We start from the raw sequence: 22,099 nt of genomic DNA, 5'->3' as shown, positions 1-22,099 counted from the left end.
TAACATTGATCTGCTCTGTCTGACTGAAACCTGGCTGCAGCAGGATGAATATGTTAGTTTAAATGAATCAACACCCCCCACTCATGTTAACGTTCATATCCCTCGAAGCACAGGCCGAGGAGGAGGGGTGGCAGCCATTTATCACTCCAATTTATTACTGAATCCCAAGCATAAGGTTAATCATAATTCATTTGAAAGCCTTATTCTTAGTCTGTCACACCCAAACCGGAAGACACAAAAACCAGTCCTACTAGTTACTGTATATCGTCCTCCTGCCCCTGAGTCTGAGTTCTTATCTGAGTTCTCAGAGTTTTTATCTGAGTTAGTTCTCAGCACAGATAAAGTCATCATAGTGGGTGATTTTAACATTCATGTAGATGTTGAAAGTGACAGCCTGAGTCATGCATTTAATTCATTATTAGACTCAATTGGCTTCTCTCAGCATGTTAATGAACCCACTCACTCTTTTAATCATACCCTTGATCTGGTTCTGACTTATGGGATTGACATTGAATACCTAACAGTTTCTCCCAGAAACCCTCTTTTATCTGACCATTCTCTGTTAACATTTGAGTTTTCAGTCATGGACTACACAGCATCTGGGGAAAAAATCTATTACAGCAGGCGTCTGTCTGACAATACCGTTAGCAAATTTAAAGAAAGGATCCCATCAGTACTTAGCCCACTGCCATGTATCAATGCAGTAGGGAACAGCTCTCTTAACTTCACAGCCACACAGGTTGATGATCTTGTTGAAAGTACTGTAGCCTCACTGCGTGCAACTCTAGATACTGTGGCCCCTCTGAGGAAGAAGGTAGTGAGTCAGAGAAGGCTAGCTCCATGGTACAACTCAGAAACACGAGCTTTAAAGCAAAATTCAAGGAAGCTAGAAAGAAGGTGGCGTTCTACTAACCTGGATGAATCTTTAAAGGCTTGGAAAGACAGCCTGTTGGCATATAAACAAAGTCTCCATAAAGCCAGAACATCCTATTATTCATCATTGATAGAAGAAAACAAGAACAATCCCAGGTTTCTGTTCAGCACTGTAGCCAGGCTGACAGACAGCCACAGCTCTGTTGACCCATCTATACCTTTAGCCCTCAGTTGTAATGACTTCATGAGCTTCTTTACAGATAAAATTGTCTCTGTTAGAGAAAAAATTCACCATCTCCTCCCCACAGCTGGTTCAGATGTATTGTCCAGTTCAGCAGCCTCAGAGTCCACTGTAACTGGCTTATATTTTGACTGTTTCTCTCCTGTACATCTCTCTGAGCTCGCTTCAACAGTTTCTTTATCTAAACCATCATCCTGTCTTCTTGACCCCATTCCAACAAGGTTGTTCAAAGAGGTTTTTCCTTTACTTGACACCTCTATATTAAGTCTGATTAACTTATCTTTATCAACTGGTTATGTACCGCAGGCTTTTAAAGTTGCAGTAATTAAACCTCTACTTAAAAAGCCTACTCTTGATCCTGACGTTTTAGCCAATTATAGACCTATATCCAACCTCCCCTTTATCTCCAAAATCCTTGAGAGGGTCGTTGCAAGCCAGTTATGTGATTACTTGCACAGGAATGGTTTGTTTGAAGACTTTCAGTCAGGTTTTAGAGTCCATCATAGCACAGAAACAGCTCTGGTTAAGGTTACCAATGATCTCCTCATAGCCTCAGGCAATGGACTTGTCTCTATACTTGTCCTACTAGATCTTAGTGCCGCATTTGACACCATCGATCATAAGATTTTATTACAGAGACTAGAACATATGGTCGGCATTAAAGGAACCACACTAAGCTGGTTTAAGTCATATCTGTCAGATAGACTCCAGTTTGTTCATGTTAATAATGACTCCTCTATCATCACAGAAGTCAGTCATGGAGTTCCACAAGGTTCTGTGCTAGGACCAATGCTCTTCAGTCTATATATGCTTCCTCTGGGAAACATTATTAGGAGGCACCAGATGAATTTCCATTGTTACGCAGATGACACCCAGCTGTACTTATCCATGAAGCCAGGTGAGACTAACCAGGTAGCCAAGCTTCAGGTGTGTCTTAAGGACATAAAAATCTGGATGACCAGTAATTTCTTACTCTTAAATTCAGACAAAACTGAAGTTATTGTAATTGGCCCAAAACACCTCAGAGATACACTATGTGATAATATACTGACTCTGGATGACATCACCTTGGCCTCCAGTGCTACAGTCAGAAACCTTGGTGTCATTTTTGACCAGGACTTGTCCTTTACTTCACATATAAAGCAAGTCTCTAGGACAGCCTTCTTCCACCTGCGCAATATTGCTAAAATCAGACCCATTCTATGTCTAAAGGATGCTGAAAAACTAGTTCATGCATTTGTTACCTCAAGACTGGACTACTGTAACTCTTTATTGTCAGGATGTCCCAAAAATTCAGTAAAAAGCCTCCAATTGATCCAGAATGCGGCAGCACGAGTACTGACAGGAACGAGGAAACGAGATCACATCTCTCCTGTGTTAGCCTCTCTGCATTGGTTCCCTGTAAAATCCAGAATCGAATTTAAAATCCTCCTCCTCACCTACAAAGCCATTAATGGTCAGGCACCATCGTACCTTGGAGAGCTTATAGTTCCCTATTTTCCCAATAGGACACTTCGCTCTCTAAATGCAGGTCAACTTGTGGTTCCCAGAGTTAGTAAGAGTAGAATGGGGGGCAGAGCCTTCAGCTATCAGGCTCCTCTCCTGTGGAACCAGCTCCCAGTGTGGGTTCGGGAGGCAGACACCCTCTCTACCTTTAAGATCAGGCTTAAAACTGTCCTGTTTAGTAAAGCTTATAGTTAGGGCTGGCTCGGGTATGTCCTGACCCATCCCTTAGCTATGCTGCTATAGAGCTAAACTGCTGGGGGATTCCCATGATTCACTGGGCGCTCTCTCCCTATTTCTGTCTCTCTCCCCCGCTCTCTCTCAATGACTTCATGCCATTAACTTTGTTTTTTTTTTTTTTCTCTCCCGTAGTTTTGTGCTTCTCCTCTCTCTCCCTCTCTCTGTCCTCATTCTGCAGGTATCTCTGCCTCGGGAGCAGCAGGATCCAGATCCACCACTACTCATCTTTACTATTACTATTACCTGTCTTTATTATTAATAACGCCATTACCGACACAGCTGTTCCTGGTCTCTCTCTCTTCTCTCCCCTCTCCTCCCCCTCCCCCTCTTTCTATCTTCCCCTAAACCCAACCGGTCGAGGCAGACGGCCGCCCACCCTGAGCCCGGTTCTGTTGGAGGTTTCTTCCTGTTAAAAGGGAGTTTTTCCTCCCCCCTGTCGCCAAGCGCTTGCTCGTTGTGGGAACTGTTGGGTTTTTCTCTGTAACAAAGTAAGGTCTTGACCTTACCCTGTAAAGTGCCTTGAGATAATGTATATTATGATTTGGCGCTATACAAATAAAATTGAATTGAATTGAATTGAAAACCAATAACCTGTGGTCAGTACTCTGGTGTCTGCAGCTGAGAGAAGCACTGTGTGCTGTCTAGTGTAGTCCCACCTCCTGCCACCAAAACAAAACATGTCTGCTGGGTGGAACTCTTACAGAGTGTGTGAGACTGACGAAACGTACACTGTGACGAACATGAATATTTGTGAATATGAAAATGAAGACAAAGAGCTCACTGTAAATTTTCATTCTCTTATGTCTTTATTGGTGCCGCGGTGTGTTCAGGAGCCTGGAGCAGCCACCAGCAGCCACCACAGCAGGAACAACAGAGCTTTTTGCAGGAATAAAAATATATTTAACAGAACTTTAAAAGTTAATAACAGAGCATGTTGTTTTAGCTTCTTTTTTTTACCATCAAAATTAAGATTATTACTTGTGTTTTTTTCTGAATCAGCTCAGCTTAGACATCAACTCAAAAACCACATTTTTGTCCCTTAGCCTACTATTAAATGCTTCCAAAAACTTGAGGTTGTTTTAGATGATTATATCAACTAAAACTAAAACTGCTTTTCTGGTTGCTTAAACACAGAAACCCAATGCCATTCTTTGTACGAGGGCAACAAAGTTGAGTCATTTGTAAAACCTGGATTTTTATGGTTTTAAATGAGATATGATCAACATCTCTTGGTGCCCAGTGTTTAATAGAATATTTAGAATTTAGTTGTTATAACCACAACTGGTTAAAATAGGTTTAAAGCACAGGGCCCTGACTGGACAACAACACCTGTAGGTCCTTGAGAATTTTTGACAGCATTTGTTTTAAGGTAGCAGTAGTCCTAGGTGGGTGGGGTTTACAGCAATGGATTATGGTCAACTCCACCCACCAAAAGCTGCTGTAGTAACTAATACTTTATCCATTATCTTAAGATAAGTTTGGCCACAAAACAAACTGAATGATCATTATGCAGCCAAGACATCTGCTGGAGGAGCTCAGATTTAAGTGGTAGATACTTTTTCATGTTTGTGTGTGAATCAAACAACCTGAGAAACTTCATTCAGTCAAGCTGTCACAACAAGCTGAGAGGGAAGGGAAGCTAAACAATGGGATTCATGGGTAAGATGTTTACATCAGCATCTTACCAACAATCAGATTGCACTTCACAAAAAAAAAAAAAAAAAGAAAAAAAAAAACTCTATCTTCTATCTGGACATATGTATCATCTATACAGTAACATTCATACATTTGATTTAGACTCTTTATGAAGAAGTTATAAATAGAGATGAAACCATGCAGAGTGAGGGAAGGGAAGAAGACAGAATAAAAACATCAAAGAAACAAAAGATGTGAAACAAAAGAAAAGAGTTTAAAATGTGAACAACAAATATAAGTTGACAAACAATTCCAAAGATTTTCCACAACAGGACAGAGAGTGAGACACTGGGGTAGAGAAGTCAATTCAAGTTTGTTTTTTTTGTTTTTTTTTGAAGGTAACTTTTTCTGTTTATTATTTTTTTTTAAACCTTTTGTAATACTGTATTCATTCTTCAACAAATATCATTAATCAGACAGTAGCAGCAGTGTTTTTATTTTTTGAATGTTTGAATTTTTTTTGGCTCTGTTTTCCTGCTGCAGGGGATGATGGGAGCTGACCTAAGGACAGCTGAACAGTTCAGGGTAACACTGGGATGATTTGCACCAAAACCAAAACCACCTTAAACGCTGATATCATCTGTATCACTGCTTCACTTTTGTTGTAACAAATATTCTACTGTGTGTTTCATCAAAAGCAGTGACATAAAGGACAATTTTCACCAGCAACTCTGATAAGCAGGTTTCCAGGGAGCTGCCTCTGTTAGTTTTTTAAGCAAATGGGAACAGTGAACAAAATCTTTCTCTTTGTCTTACTATGTTGACTATTGCTGAGGGAGTTGCCCATCACTATTGCCACAAGAACTGCCTAAATGTCACTATTCGACCGAAAAACAAAATATTGTTTGAATACTTTGACCGGAGGAATTTAATTTGAAAGTGGAACAGGAATATGATGTCAGTGTTGAAGTGGTTTTGGTAAACAGCTTCCATTGCTAGGAGGCACTGACTGGCTGCAGAGGCGGGCAGGGGGAAGAACTGCCTTCCTGTCGGGACAACAGGACACTGCAAGTATTCAGACCTCCTTCCCCCCCATCTGATGTTGTTGCCCCCATCGCAGGTGGTGCCCCCTCCTGCACAGTGATGGTGGTGGTGACGTCTTCATTGTACAGGCGTTTGATGCCATCGTAGAAGTCGTCCACCTCCATCTCCTCCACCTGAACACAGAGTCAGAATTATACTGTGAATAAGGTCTAGGGCTGCAGCTACTAATTAGTTTCTTTATCAATTAGTCTCCAAATGACAATCATGATGTATCAATTAATCATTTGGTCAGGAACATGCCAGAAAATAGAGAAATATTCCTGCTAGGACTAAGAAGAGCTCCAAACATTCACATGTGAGAAGGTGGAACCAATGAAGTTCAGTCAAAGGAAGTTTAGTCAAAAACAATTGAAACTGCTGCAAGAGGAAGGGGCGCAGTTGAGCGATGAGCGAATAGGATGCACTCACCTGTAGCTCCAGTAGGTTATAATATAAAACTCCATCTTGAACAAAACCACACAAAATACTGGCTCAGAAAGTTTAGAGAAAGTGCAATCAGTTATGTAGGAGAAGCCAAGGAAGAAGGAATCCAGAGAAAGTGCTGAAAAAAGGTTTTGCGAAGTTGGACTTGACTGATAACACAGGCCTAAGTGAAGCCTCGGGCTCAACTAAAGAAGAAGACATCGTAGAAGCCGCTCGGAAAGTGGACAACAACAATGTGGTGGGGGCTATAGCAGCACTTCACTCAGAGTCACAAGCGTCAAGTTGGGGATTTGTAATAAAATTGAGGCAGAGATATCAACATGTTTCAAAAAAGTTGGGACAGGGCCATGTACCACTACTACGGAGCTGTTGTAATACTCTCAGAATGTGGTTTGATGTTGTCTTGCTGAAATATGCAAGGTCTTCTCTGAAAAAGACATTGTCTGGATGGCAGCATATGTTGCTCCAAAACCTGTATATACTGTTCAGCATTAATGGAGCCTTCCCAGATGTGCAAGCTACCCAAGCCATGGGCACTAATGCCCCCCCCCCCCCCCCCCCCCACGATCACAGATGCCGGCTTTTGAACTGTGCACTGATAACAAGCTGGATGGTCCCTCTCCTCTGTAGCCCGGAGGACACAGTGTCTATGATTTCCAAAAAGAATTAGAAATTTTGATTCCTCAGACCACAGGACAGTTTTCCATTTCACCTCAGACCATCTTAAATGAGCTCAGGCCCAGAGAAGTCGGAGACGTTTCTGGATCATGTTTAGATTTGGTTTCTTCTTTGCATGGTAGAGTTTCAACCTGCATTTGTGGATGAAACAACAAACTGTGTTCACAAACAATGGTTTTCAGAAGTGTTCCTGAGCCCATGCAGTGATTTCCACTGTAGAATTGTAGTTAGTATTCTATATAAGGCGTTACAATGAGCTTTCACACTGATAAAAGAATATAGCCACATGTGGCCCAGACCACCTCTGAATGTGGTCTGAGTGATCAGATCTCACATGCGTCCTCAACAAATCCTGGGTGTCTTCACACCCGAACTTAGGGCTGTCCACTTGTCGTCAAACCACCCGAGATGGATCTTAATACCAGGTCTGAACAGGGCCTACGGCTCTAACATGTAACTGAGTCTCTCCAATGTTTCCTCTAATACATCTCTGCTGTTTCACCTGTCAACTGAGTGCAAACAGCGGTGGTGGGCGGGGCATAAGGCCTCCAGATTTTTCAATGAGGAAGCGCGTGCTTACAGCCCCTTTTTTCACTTAGTATGTGGGAAAACCACGTTAAACAGTAATCATAGCAGAGTATCTTTACATAGTTTTGCTTTTTTTTCCTGTTTCTGTGTGTGTGTTTCTATTGCTGTTGTTGTTTTTCTTTGTTGTTAGTGTTTGCCCAACTGTTTATGTCCATTCGATGACCTGTAGTACAAAGCATGTGTATGCTTCATGATAAAAAGTTATTTTGCTATAAATTTTTTAACCCATTAATTGGTTCAACCTTACCAGTTCCCTACATGACAGTGACAGGGACAGAGTGTTACCTTGCGCTTGGCAGAGGCCTTGCAGCGCAGCGTGACCTTCTGCAGGCGATTGCGATGGTAGAGGTTTTTGGGTGGGGAGAGCAGAGTAGGGATGGTGTGGTCGGTGGAGCAGGAGACGGAGCTCCAAGGCTGCAGACTGGCCTCCTCCCCTCCCGCAGCTGTCTGTAGCTGGGCAGGGGAGGCGTTGATGTGGGTGTGGCTCCTGGAAGACTTGGTGGTGAAGGTGATGGTCCCTGGAGAGAAAAAAAGTACAGTAATACTTTCATTATTATGTGGATTGGCTTCTCAACTTTCTCTGATTAAAACTTTTCCATCCATGCATTCTAATGTCTTGTGAATACTTGGAGCTTAAATTATCCATAATGCAGCTTGACTGCTGATAGTTCTATCAAAGCTACGGTAGTAGCTGTTAGTGTAGCCTTGAACAGCTACCTTCACGTGGGCTACAGAGGTCTGGTAAGCTCACTTCTTTCCAAGTCCACACCCCCAGATTTTTCCAGTTTTCAAACTTGCAGCCTTCCAACAACTTTTTTCACATATACAGTAGTACTCTCCAACACCTGGACACAGACTTTGAGAGTTAAATCAGTGGAGTTCCCCTTTAAACGTACCCACTGTGTGGCAGGGGAGTGTAGGGTCCTGGGCCAGGGGCTGCAGAGTGGTTTGGCTCTGCAGGGGTTGGTAGATGTAGACAGTGTTTGGAGGCAGGGAAGCTCTCAGTGTGGACAGACTACGAGCCACTAGCTCTCGACTCCTGATCAACTCAGAGCTGTCGATCTAAGCGAGAGAGAAGAGGAGAGAAAGATGGAGGAGAAAGATACAAGAATATGTGGAACCAATATGACAACACGAAAGTACTGCTGCATTGGGACACTCACTGAGGCTTTTAGGTGTTTCTATTATTTTGACCACCCCACTTATATCAATGAAGGTATGTGCGGTAAAAATACCAAAGAACCATCTGTTCTTCATCTAGGTCAAGAGTATTGTCAAACACAATATGCTTAAGCTAACACCACACAAATAATGACAGACAGACAGACAGATAGATTGATAGGAGCCTCACCAAGGCCAAATTCTACAAATGTGGATTACCAATGTGGATTGTACCGAGTAATGAAAAAGAGGTACCTGTGCCCTCTTCAGCAGGTCAATGGTGAGAGCCAGCCAGTCAGGACAGCAGGTCTCCAGCTCCAGGGTGATGAGGGCCAAGGCCAGCATGGATCCTCTGAGCTATGGAAACAAATGTGGGGCAAACCTGTTCAGTGTCCAGAGAGGTGAAAGCAACCAGCCATGAACTAAGTAATAAATAATAAACAACTAAAGTTTAAAGTAAAATCCATGAAAAGCTGAGCCTCAGAAGTAATTTTCCTTATTACGTTTGAAAAACACGATATACCTTGAATTTGCCAACATCACAAAATCATGGAGGAGCAGAGGTTTCTGCAGCAAGGCAAAGTGAGAGCTTGTGTGTGTGTACCTGTATGAGTGTGTGGTCAGCCAGACAGTGGTAGAGTCGCTGTGTGAACAGGGTGAGGTGCTGAGAATGGTTCAGTCCCGACATGGAGTCCAAAAACCCAGAACGGCACGACAACACCATCGCATGGAACTATGGGAGAGGGAGAAGAGGAGAAAGCTGGCTGGTAAGTATGTGAATTTTGTAAATTAAGTTAATAAGAAGTAATAAATGTTTTGTTCCATTATTTACATTATTTTAAAATCAACTTAGGGCAATAGTGTCTGACCAAGTCAGACACTATAAGACTGAACAACATGTTAAGGGACAATAAAGTCTTCGTGCACTTATGACCAATTGTTGAAGAAGAAAAAACATTACATAACAAAAGATTCAAATTAGAGACTAGTTTATGCTGATACTCATGGAAACAGCTTCCAACAGTAAAAGGTGAAGTACTGAATGGTGTTTAACATTTACAAATGGGTAGGAACATGAAAACAGAATCCATAAAACAAACTGCTGGCAGGACACAGATCTGACTACTGAACCTGATTTATAAGTATTTATTCAAGCAAATCACATGGAGTACAGCACCTCTATTAACTGGAGTTAAAAGAATGCAAGAATGTTGTATTTAAGTAAAATGCACTGCAGGAGGTGAAGCAAAGAAAACAGCATGATCCAGTTGGATCTGGTGTTTTCCAGTAGCCATTAACTTCTTTTTTCCTCCAGGTGCCACCTAGATGAAGCAATTAGGAATCTACAAACACAAACATGCCTCTGGACAGCAGAGTGACCTAATCAGATACACCAGTCATTCACTGATGACAGATCTCACACTGCAGGATGTGTGTATTTTACAGACATACAATGTGCAGGAAGTCCAGTGCTGTGGCAGTGTGCAGGTCCCAGTTAAGTTTGTCCAGGATGATCCTCTCCATCCTCAGGATCTCTGATGGAGAACAGCCACAGCTGCTGAGGACAGCCAGCTCCTTCAGAGAGGGCACACACTGACACACACACACAGACAGACACACACATCAGAACAGTTATCTCAGTGCACTGTAACACTCATATCAATATGCATTAATTTTTCAGACTAGTTTGTTGCATCTTAGTTTCTACTGTCTGATTGTGTGTGTGTATCGTGTTGTTCATGCTCACCTCATCCTCCTCACATGTCTTGGCAGCCAGGAAGAAGCAGGCGATGGCGATGCAGCGCAGGTACTTTGGACGGGCCTGAAGAAAAACAATCCAATCAATCAGTCAATCAATAACATCCTCAGAGTTTGTCTGTTGGAAGATATTATTATTATGAATTCTCATACTCATGTAAAACTGTCATTATGGCTGGCTGGCAGACAGAAACAGACTGCTATACCCTTTTTCCACCAAAATTAGCAGGTATACACTTATTTTTAAAACGTGGGTAAACCTGCCAATAAAAGCAAAGTGACCCCTTTTCCTCTGCCAGTCGAGTTTGCCTTTCTGTTCGGGCTGAGGACACACACAGCTGCTAGGAGCCATGTCATCACAGGAGCAAAGGGGGGAAATTAGTGGGTTCACCTGTGCGTTGTGTTTACATCAATGCTGTTCTGAGCCGATCGGAGGCAGAGCTGATAAATACCCCTGGTTACTGCAGAGTCATTTGACCAGGGTGTGAATGCCACTTGAACCCTTTTCCATTGCCAACAAAAGCCTAATGTGGGTCTTAGTGGGTTTTGTGATGAGTGGAAAAGGGGCTCGAGCAAGTAAACATGGATATAAATGATGGAGGTTTCAAAATGTTTTCAGATGTTTTCTGAGAAAGCAAATATACGTCAAGATGTATGTCTCAGTGAGTTTTGGTGAGTAACACTTAAAAGAACAGAGTTTCTGTTTACAAGAAAACTTCACAGGGCACCTTTAATACCTTTTTTTGCCCAACTGCATTTTAAGGACTGACAGATCACTCTGACTGAGGTAAAAGACTCTGGTCGGATGAGACAGAAACTGAGCCCTTTAGGCAGAACTTCAAACACTGTGTCTGGCAAAGACCAGGCACTGCTCATCACCTGGCTAACACCATCCCTACGGTAAAGCAAGGGACACGGAGACTGGTGAGGGAAGGATGAATGCAAAATAAAAATACAGAAAAGTCCTGGAAGAAAACCTGCTCCAGAGTGGACTTGACCTGAGACCTCTTTAGTCTGGCCTTTAACACCTGAGCCTCAATGTGTCCACCATCTGTCCGCAGCCCGTAGAGAAACACCAGCCCGCAACAGTTAAGGTAATCCAAAGTGCGCCTGCGCAAATGTGTCATCGACGACACACTCGGTTTTAAAGGGTTAATGAAGTATGGTTTTTAGTCATTAGTCACTTTATTTTATTCACTTATTTTATTGTATCACTGTTGCAAATTATTTTATTTTATTTGTTAATTTATTATTAATATTCTTATGTGGGTTGTAAATGTTATTATAGCTTTCTTTTAAAATCTATTTTATTGTATCTCATTGTCGTCCTTTTTATTTGATGTGATTCGACTTTTTTGGCTTATCACTCATCTGTGAAGCACTTTGAACGGCACTATCCTGTATGAGAAGTGCTTTACAAATAGGGCCCTATCTTACACCCAGCACAAAGCGCAACACAAGTGCTAGTTTCAGACAGACACAGTTGTGATTTTGCCGTCCAGCTCCCACATTGTTTAAATATCAAATATGCTAGGGCCCATCTGAGCACCAACACATGGTTGGTCTTAAAAAATGAGGTCTGGTCAGGCGCATTGTTGGTACATTGCTTTCTTGAGACAGTGGAAAGTGGTTGCACGATTGACCAACAAAAACCTGGTCTGAAGTCAATGGTGCAGTACTTCACTGTTATTTTAAAGACACGTTACCAAGAGAGTAATATGTGCCTACATAGGCAGGCGCACAACAAGCACACAATGCTGCCATGTGTCATGGATGTCTCTTGTACATATGTGCTTAAGCCGCCACAAATACATTCTAGTTCTGTGTGAAACACTGGGCCATTATAACAGCGATCTGCCAAGGTGCAAGTGCGCCTGGCTTTTAAAGGGATGAACAGGCAGCACTCTGATTGGTTTATTGCATGTTACACACAAAATAACCCCATGAATAATTAAGAGACTAAGTAAAACCCTTTTGAACCATGCGCCTGGTTTTTCTGTCATTAAAATAGCAAAAGAGATATGGACACGTCCTAAATGCACTTGCACCACACACTATAGACCAGAGGTCTCCACCCTTTTTTACTCTGAGAGCTACTTTGACAAAATAATAGGGGCTGAGAGCTCCTCATGTCCTACCTTAGTGGATACATTCATTCACATCGGATCAAAACAGTCCAACTGATCTCCAACCCAAATCAGATGAATAAGATCATTTAACAAGTCATCAAATATCAATACTGAAAACTCACATTGTGCCAAAAACATCTGAAACTCATCAGTGAAAAAAGAAGCTCCTCAGTCAGTAACTATCAGTGATAGTTGTCAGTACATCCAATGGTTCATTACAAACAGGATCTTAAAATAGCTTATTCAGTACACTGAATTTTCCAAAATGTAAACAAACATGGGCTCAAGTTAAAGCCCACAGTTTAACATATTTCCGGTTGGTTGGAAAAGTTTGGTGTTTGGGGGGGATGTTTATTTGATTTAGTTGCATTTGGAGAAAAATTTACTGAGTGAACTTGTGTTGCTTAAAGTCCATGGTTTGTCAAGACTATATTCTCAACAGGGGTCTAGACCACGTGCTTTTTACTGTTAAAACAGAGCCCATAAAGTTTGATTGATTGATTGATTGATTGATTGATTGATTGATTGATTGATTGATTGAAGACTTATGGGCAAAATGGCAATTTTATCAATTAAGAATAAAATGCACAACATCATAAAGTGTGCAAAAGTGAAGGAGTCTAAACACTTTGTGAAGTGATTGTACTGTTGTATCTCAGTAGATCTTTAGTGCTGAATTGAGACAGTTGCTTCTATAAATAAAGGTTACTCAAGACTACTTATTTAAAGTCATACAAGTAACTTTAATTGATTCTTCCTCCTTTGTTTGCTGCAAAGCAGCTTGTGTTTGTGTCACAGCAGCACTGATCAATATCTACTTCAGCCACTGGTTATTAATAATGCCTACAATGCAATTTGTTTCAGCTAATTCAAAACATGAGTAAGTATTTTTGATCCAGACTTGAGGGCAGAAAGACTCAGCAGTCTGCTTTCTACTTCAAAAGTGAGAGTATTTATTGAGCAGGTAGTTAAGTCACAAAAAAGGAGATATGACAATCAAATACTTACATCCCCACACCAACAAAAATAAAAAATGGGAAACAGCGTTTCTTATCATAAATACACCGAGTCTAGATCCTGATAATCTTGGAACATTTTAGTCCTCTGCTAAAAACGTCCTGTCTGTTGTGTGGGACTGTCCTGAGCTGACTGAACGTTCAGAACTCACACTTCCTGTGTCACTGACAATCAGCTGTGAAGAAACTGTAAGAAAAGTCATCCTGGCTGGACAGCACTAGAAATCCAAGCAAAAATATTTGACTAAACCTCCTACAAAAAAAACAAACGTTTAGTCTGAAGGGCTCTGTTTACACTACAGCATATTTTCCTTTGTTTCTCCTCAGATATTAAGCATGAAAAGCAAATGCTTCATAGATGTATGTAGTACATATAATTTACTGTAAAGCACAAAACTACAGAGAGGACAGGGAATTTGAAATATTTTTCTTGTACTTTGGTTTGTACTGTACTACTTTGGTAAGAGGAAAAGTAGTAGAAGTACAAGTAGTATAAAAAAAGTATTTTTTATTTTAGGGTGTTTTGAGTTAATGACTGTAGTACTGGTAGTATTTAATTACCTTGATGGGAGCGAGGAAGCGGTCCAGGATGCTAATAGCTAACACCAGGGTCTCTGGGTACAGCTGCAGTCTGCTGTGGAGCTCTGTCAACCAGCGCACGGCCTCATCTCGCTGGGCTGGGGAGATGTCTGTATCCTACAGCAAACAACAAGGTAAACAACATCAACTTCATCGTCTTGCCAAGCCTTGGGGATATTTGTACTGGCCAATGAAACATTTGTTCTTGTCTGTTTCCCCAAGAGGACAATAAAACGTATACTTATTGTTCTTCTCTCTAATAAAAAATGAGACTGGACTCATCCTGTTTTGACTATGACTACTCTATAGCAGATTTTTCCCATAATTTCTCTATTCTGTGCTTTGAATCCTACTTGAGTATAAAAGGTGAGAACTGGAAATACAATGAAAAGGCTGTCACCTGTTGAAAATCAATATTAATCTGTATTTCTGATCTCAGCATATCAGAATCAGAATCAGAATCAATTTTATTGCCAAGTATGTTTCACATATTATGTACATATGAAGCCGAATATATACATATATACATATGTATATACATATGAAGCCGAACTGAATTCTACTATCACAAGAAAACAAATCAGACAGTTCATCATGGCCAAATAATTATCTGTTATGTTGAGGACACAGATTTATAAAGCAGAATGTTTTTTCATGATAATGACAAAAAGGTTTTGTGATATCAAGAAAGAACGTCTACCAAGAAAACCAATTAATTTAAATTCATCTTCAACTATCTTTTTCTCTAGCTTAGTCATTTTTAAGTCGTTAAGAACAAAACTCTGCCTACAAATCTTTGCCTTCTCTATCTATACAAAACCAGGGACTAGACAGAGGTTAGAGGAAACCTCCAAACACAACAAACAGGTTGTGAATCCTCTCTTCTCTCTGAAAGTCAGCAATGCTATTTCAGGGCAACACTTGGCCTGGTTTCCATACAGGGCCAAACAGGGTTAGACAAGACTTACTTATCCAAAGGAATCACCTTGTTTTTAGGAAGGACCCAGTGGAGGCATTTGTGACATATTTGCAGCAAAAAGACAAACAAACTGGGATGGCAGCTGCAGCAAACCTGCCACCAAATCTCCTCAAAAGACATTCCAAGAATTCCATTCGTTCTTCTCATGGCTGAAATAATTCACAAGCTGGCCTTTACTTTTCAGAGGTTTCTAGTAAATTATTACGCTGCTAAAATGTTTGATAACATATACAGCCTTTTAGTTTGCATATTCTGCATGTTGAGCTGGGTTTTTCATCTGAAGCAATGACTTGCTTGTAGATACTGCAGCAACATCTAGCCTTTTCAACTATAATTTGATGGCAGAGCATCAGTTGTTGCATAAGGCTTCAATACGAAGAGCCGCAAAGAAAAATCCTGACATTATACCACTACGTAACCAAAATCCATGTCATGATAGTTTTATTTTATTTGTGTCAGTAATAATAAATTGAAAAAAGTTTGGAAATATTTTAACTATAACAAGGGCTTCCCCAAAAAACATTATAAAACAGGGGTACAATATTCCCTGCCATATGTAATGCTAAGATCACCCACTCCGACCCACATGGTGACATGTCATTGACATGAAGCCCCGAGGAAAGGTAACTTTTTTTTTTTTGTGAGCACCCATGAGTATTAACCACAGGTGATTGGTTTTAAGGTGATCGGTGAATAGAAGCATTAATTCCGATCCATAATTTTACATATTTTTAATGAAAAATCAGACGATCATGATCTAAAGCAAGTCTATAGGGGGATCACTACTTTGACCTGCTGTTTAGTGGTAGTTTTACTTATACTGTACCTGAAACATAAATACAATAATATAATTATAGATTATTGAAAAAAACAACTGAGAGACAAAAGACAACAATATAATGATATTATAACCCCCGCCTTCCAGCGATAATATTGTATATCACAATATCTGGCCTGAACTATATCAAAATATTACACTTTGAATGTCATCCAAGCCTATTCAAAATGTGCGTTATGCCAAACTATTAATTTGGCTAAAAAGCCGAATGACACTTTGTTTTGAATAAAGATAAATGAGAAATTATTTCAGAGAAAAGCTTTCAAAAGCATTGAGAGAAGCAATTCTTCAAACTTATAAATTACAGAATTATGTAATTCAGTAGCAACTGTTGTATGTGTATTCGCTCAAATGCTAAAATATTTGATATTTCCTGAATCTGATGCCTAAAATTCAGACTTTTAACTAACTGGTTCATTGAGTGTAATGTGTAACACTGAACTAGGAGCAGAGGTCAAAGGTCATAGTGCAACCAACTCCGTTAGCCAACTAAACTGCAATTTGACACTATTGGGCCCCTCAGCACTGAGTTTTCCAAACTAAAAACAACTGGCCTGCTTCCAGCCTGTTTCCATTGCTGGATGAAAAAAGACAATCTGAAAATCTGGCTTTCTCCTTTTATTTATTTATTTATTTTTTAAATCTGCTTCCTTTACAAGGGGTGTTTTGGTCAGATTCAGACAATCCCTTAGAGTGTTACTTCTACTGCAGCTACTGCAGCACTCATGAGCTCAGCAGTTCTCCATACTGCCATAAATCCAGACATCCCATGACTAAAATCCTTCATCCAGTTAAAATATATTGAAAACAACCAACATTCAGGGGACCCACGACGCTGACGCATGCTCATAGGGGATATGACATCATTGACCGGGGCAACCAAATGAAACGGAGCATTACCATAATTACAATCACTTTTTCTCTGGTTTGGGAATTGATGGAAACATTTGGGATAAGTAAATAACAAAAAAAATATACAACATAGGTCTAGTCTTTTTTAGACATTTGAATGTGGAAATATTATAACTTAAACACTGTCGTGTTTTCATGGAGAACAGTGGTTTCCCTGCATTTGCCTGTGTTGTGATGGTCAGATTAAATTGGCAGTGTTATCAATATCATGAGCAGTGACTCAGGATTAGCAGATTAACAGTCAGAGATTACCCCTCTGCTAATTCCATTTGACTTGAAAACCTACATCTTTATATCAGCTGTGAATATGATAACAAAATGAAATAGAAAAGAAGATGGAAAAGATGGCAAACACATATGTCTGAAGAGGAGGAAAAATCTGGGAGGTACTGCAACACATCCCACACTGGAAATGATAAAGAAAATCACAACAGTACTGATGCAGTGAACACTGACCTCACACCACAGACGTAGCAGTAATGATCAATCAGTCATGACTTATTAAGAACATTTACTGGCCAATTATGATCTGTGACAACTCAGTGAATATTATTCAGACAGAAGTAGGATGTGGGTTGTTACTGTCACTATCAAATGTTGGTTTACCAGGGTCTTCAGATTCCACTTGATACAATTTAGATAGAACAAATCCATACAAAGTCAAAGGAAAGATGCGATTCAACACTGATGTTGAGTTATAAGACCAGTCTCTCAAGCAACATTCCAGTTCATAGCAAAGGTGTTGGATGGGGTTGAGATCAGGGCTCTGTGCAGGCCAGTCAATTTCTTCCCAACCAAACTGGGAAAACAAGCTCTTTTTTGACCATGTAGTGTATCTTCTTTATAAAAACACAGACCAGAGACCAGTGATAAAATTTATCTGGCACTGTAGGCAAAGACAGATCCTGTGACATGTCAAAGGATAACTGCCCTTTATGTAAAATATGTGAACTGTGGAAACAAACTCTACCAAAAAGCCACTGCTGCACTGGCAGGCCTGATCTGGGTCATGACCTGACCAAGAGAGGAGAGGTCAACTGAACCCAGTAACCAAGAAAATCATCAGAATTCATTAAAAAAGTAAGGTAACCCACACTGCTGGTTTGGTTTCTAGAATACAGAGAAATTTAATATTCTACATTTAAAGTTTTACCATTAATAATTCAGTATATTTTTAATAAGTGAATTATTTGGATGTGATAAGTGATAATAATGACTATTAAATTCAATTGTTGTTAGATGTCAGCATTTAAAACTGAATGAATTAGTGGAAGTAAAATAAGTGCTAAAAGAAGTACTGAAAGATAAGAAATGACCATCTGATGTAGTTTCACAGGTATCTGACATGGTGTGAGACATGCTCATAAACTGAATGAGACCAGCTGAGGGTGTGATGACACAAAGTATTTGTGACATCATGTGAGGACATGTCTTGAGACATGCAAACTGGGTGAGACCAGCTGAGTCTGGTGATGACGAGGAAACAAAATGTATCAGTGCAGTCTTGCCCAGTGACTCACTGTATTACTGATACACTGCTGCTGCATGATTACATGTTATTTACTGTCGTGTCTCTGACACTGTAACAGAGCTTTCTGAGAACAAACCCAAATTCTACACAGTACACACTGTGGCCACAATCTATCTTATATCTTGAGTGAAATTTTTGACATTTTTTCATATTTAGAAGAAGGACAAAAATGCAATTTTTGGTCTGGGACTGAAAGAACTTATCAATAAACAGATTCACTCAATGACCAAACATCATCTAGTTCCAGCTTCTTCAGTGTAAAAGGACTTTAAGTTTTTGAATTTTTGCCCACAACAAGAAAGGATGCATTCACCCCTTTCACCAACTTTAGGACGTTCTGGAAAGTCCTTCAGTGCCTCTACTTCAACTAATGTTTCAAATACCTCTTGAGTGATATTCAAATTGCTTTTCATGTTTACATTTATATGGCAGGTCAGCTGACATCTTACACTTGAACCAATAGTTCAACTGCTGCCAACTCCTTTCAGAACTAGATCTTCAGCTAAATCTTGCTGCTGCTTTAATCACTTATACTTAAACTAACTCCTGTCAGCGCTCTGACAACGTCATTCCACACATTAAGGGATAGTTTGGGTTATATGACATGGGGTTGTGTCAGGTAGTCATGCATAGTCAGTGTATCACCTGCACTAAATACAGATCAGTGCGCTGCCCGTTAGGAAGTACAGCAGGGACGACAGCACACTAGCAGAGTGATCTGCTGCTGTGTTCGGGGCCGGCAGAAAAAATGTGTTTTAGACACTTTTAAAAGACGCCCACTGAAACAACCCAATATCTGTTGGAATGTACGTTTCATTTAGAATATTTTCAGCGCTTAACCTTCACATCAAAACAACACTTTCCTTTGGTACTACATTTTCTTAACTGCTGAACTACCATATTCCTACGCACAAGCGCACCTATGTGCACACTGCATTACTCCACAGCAGAAAGGGCTAAACTTCACTTTGTTTTGACTAACTGGTAGCACACTGATCCGGATCTAGTGCAGGTAACACACTGACTATCATGATTACTTCACACAACCCCACATCAAATAACCCAAACTATCACTTTAAAAAGAAGATAAAGTCCAAACACTGTTACGTTTATACAACACTGGGTGTCTGCATCATGCACAATCAAGTTTGTGTTCATAATTTTTGGGCTGCAAATGGAAATCTGCACAGGAGACATTAGTATGTGGCGAAATTTATGTCACATGGACCTTGGTGGCTCTTTTTTTATCAATTTGTAGACAAAATAATTTATGAGTTTATTGACAAAATGAAAGATGACAGATTGACTACCAAGAAAAGTAATCATTCTGCTACTACTGATAGCAATAAAACAATCAAAAATAGCTTTCCTAATGAAATTTACAAGATTGACATTTATTATTTATCACAGGCATGATTTGGACAGCTTGTTATATCAAGACCACAAAATAATAAGTCACACTGACACCTGTTTCCATCCGATAGTGAAATAAGTACTTTGCAATGGTAATAAGTCCTGTCAAGATGATGAGATAACTATTGAGACTACAAGAAAACTCATCTTTACCAGATCCTCTCTCTGGGCTTCTATAAAATAAAATACAGTCTATAGTTGATGTTTTCCCATCACAGAAACCTTTACTGCTGTCAGACTGTGTTTAAGTTGGTCTGGTTTTGACATCACATCATGGACAAGAAGAAACATACACCAGACTACTAGTTAGTTAAGTCAGTTATGGTTTTAAAGTTGTTACCTTGGAAATGCAAATGCCTAAGTCAAACAGTATGGATACATCTATGGTGCAACCACTGTCCCCATCTGCAACTCCAAATGCAATTTTGTCAATGTTGTCAGTGTATTTTTTGAGTAAATCTATCCATTACTTTATGAATGAAGGCACCCAGCAATGAATCCTCACCTGTGAGGAGGGCTTCTTTGGCATGTAGACCTTCCACATTTTGGCTTCCCTAGAGGCTGCCTTTTCCAGAAGAAAAGACAGCCTCTGGCGTACCCAGGGTTCATTGAACTTCATTCTTTGCTCCCCTGGATGAGCCTACCTCCCCACTGGATACAGCTACCTGCATGGTGACATAGCACATAAGAACATCACACATTCCAAACGCATCTAATACACCAAGAAGCGGTAAACTTGATTTACACTTTAGCCAAACGATGCCATATGACAGTGCTGGTTTACATTTCATGACATGACATTTTGCATCAATAATTTAAGCTATAAGCTTCTCTTGATTCTTAAGGTTTTTAACTTCAGTGACCAAGGGACAAAGGAGACACATTTAATGTTCTCACTTACAGCAATAAACCAGTGTTTTTAAGCATACAGCAAAGTAGGGCTGGGTAAAATAAAATAAGATAAGATAAGATAAGATAAGCCAGCCTGTATTAGTCCCACAGTGGGGAAATTCAGTGTTACAGTGCAGTAAAGTGGCAGTGCAGAAAAAAGAAAGCTGCAAAGAAACTGCAATAACAGATATTTAAGAAAGATAAATAATAAGAATACAATAATATGCAAAGAGAGGCTGACTGTTGATCCAAAATATGACATATACTGTGTGTCAACATCAATTTATCAGCTGTCAGAGACTTTGTTCATACTGTGGTTATTATCCAGCAAATATCTCTCGGTGTACTGGGTTATTATGGACCATGTTGCAAACCAATGAGCAGGCCAGCTTCAGGGCAATGTTGGATTTCTTTGATTTTCTCATTTTTAATTTTGACATCCCTACAAAATTACATCTACTAGGATATAGGATATGAATCAATATTCCCTATCCCTTAAACGTGAAAAATAAACTGAATTTTGTGTTGGTCAAACATATGTTTCTGCTTTCCTGTCCTGTAAATAATGGAACAAACTGACCCCAAGCAGATCGGAAAAATGTTACACGTTTAATAAACATAAACTTAGTTCTTGCTATAACGCCATTTAGCTCACAGTTACATAATAGCCTGCTAACCTAGTAGATAGCTTCGGATCAAGCTACCTGTAATCGAGTCAGCGACAGAGTGAAGTCAAGTTAACTTCTCATTTTGTCGACTACTTTGGATCTCCTCCAGAGGGTCCCACTGTATCTGGGAACCACCGGGCCTCCCGACGCAGGTGCATTACTGTGCGTTTCCTTCCATTATTACCCTGAATACGACTATTCCCTGAGACGAAGTTATTTTGACAGTCTGACGTTCCTGCGGCGTCGCTAGCAACTAGTTAGCTGTATATACAATTCTGTACGTGTCTGACAAATTAACGTTTAAAACGTTGAGCTCCACCCTTGGGTTGGTGTCAGATAAAAGGATCTTGAGTGTGTTTACGGCGACGACCGAGCTAACTACACAGTTGGGGCATTTAAATGGCTGACTCAGACCCAGTAAGTAGACGGGGCCCCAAGCCTTACCTCCCCTGCGAAGCGGAGAAAACCACAGTTGGATTTCATCCGGTCCACTCCGTTCAAGGATAAATTAAGGGGGTGAAATCGGGTACCCGTTCTTTAGTTTAATCGTCCATCTTGGCTTCCATGGTGCTATATGCTAGGGAAATGGGGTTGCTGTAAAAATGTATAAAAATAAAAGAACGGAATATAGACAGATACGTCTACTTCCGAGGAGGGGACTCGGGGGAAGAGAGAGGGGAATAGACTCCGCCCACCTCCAGGCAGAAAGGGAGGACAAAACAATCCTACCCTCCGTGGAATATTCCCATTATACTTATATATTAACATAGCAATATATAGAAGATATATAATATCTTCTATATTATATAAGATATTATATATCTTCTATATTTGCCTTATCTCGTAATTACACACACACACACACACACACACACACACACACACACACACACATATATATATATATATATATATATATATATATGTATCTCAAATTAC

General features: G+C 40.2%; 1 protein-coding gene across 1 annotated transcript; it reads right to left on the bottom strand.

Annotated features, from left to right (window-relative positions):
* Window positions 1-3,640: 3,640 nt before the first annotated feature.
* Window positions 3,641-21,830, bottom strand: ccni (cyclin I). The gene is made up of 10 exons (XM_071466495.1): window positions 21,605-21,830; window positions 20,107-20,266; window positions 13,911-14,045; window positions 10,194-10,268; window positions 9,899-10,039; window positions 9,051-9,179; window positions 8,702-8,803; window positions 8,182-8,347; window positions 7,571-7,803; window positions 3,641-5,709 (listed from the first exon to the last, which is right to left on the bottom strand). The coding sequence occupies exons 2-10, from the start codon at window positions 20,218-20,220 to the stop codon at window positions 5,488-5,490; spliced, it is 1,317 nt and encodes a 438-aa protein (XP_071322596.1). The 5' UTR covers window positions 20,221-20,266; window positions 21,605-21,830; the 3' UTR covers window positions 3,641-5,487.
* Between the last annotated feature and the right edge of the window lie 269 nt (window positions 21,831-22,099).

The sequence above is a fragment of the Trachinotus anak genome, unplaced genomic scaffold (assembly GCF_046630095.1).
Source record: "Trachinotus anak isolate AG129_WGS33_773 ecotype Australia unplaced genomic scaffold, CSIRO_AGI_Tana_v1 ptg000028l, whole genome shotgun sequence".
Taxonomy (NCBI): Eukaryota; Metazoa; Chordata; class Actinopteri; order Carangiformes; family Carangidae; genus Trachinotus; species Trachinotus anak.
The sequence above is the reverse complement of the archived record's forward strand: the minus strand, read 5'-3'. Positions and strand labels throughout refer to the sequence as shown.

What these genes read in the sequence shown, in the direction of transcription:
- ccni (XM_071466495.1), bottom strand. Translation starts at nt 20,220, where the DNA reads ATGAAGTTCAATGAACCCTGGGTACGCCAGAGGCTGTCTTTTCTTCTG. An exon ending in GCTTCCTCGCTCCCATCAAG is followed by an intron (nt 10,269 to 13,910) that starts GTAATTAAATAC and finishes GTTTTTCTTCAG; the next exon opens with GCCCGTCCAAAGTACCTGCG. An exon ending in ACCTGCTGAAGAGGGCACAG is followed by an intron (nt 8,348 to 8,701) that starts GTACCTCTTTTT and finishes TCTCTCGCTTAG; the next exon opens with ATCGACAGCTCTGAGTTGAT.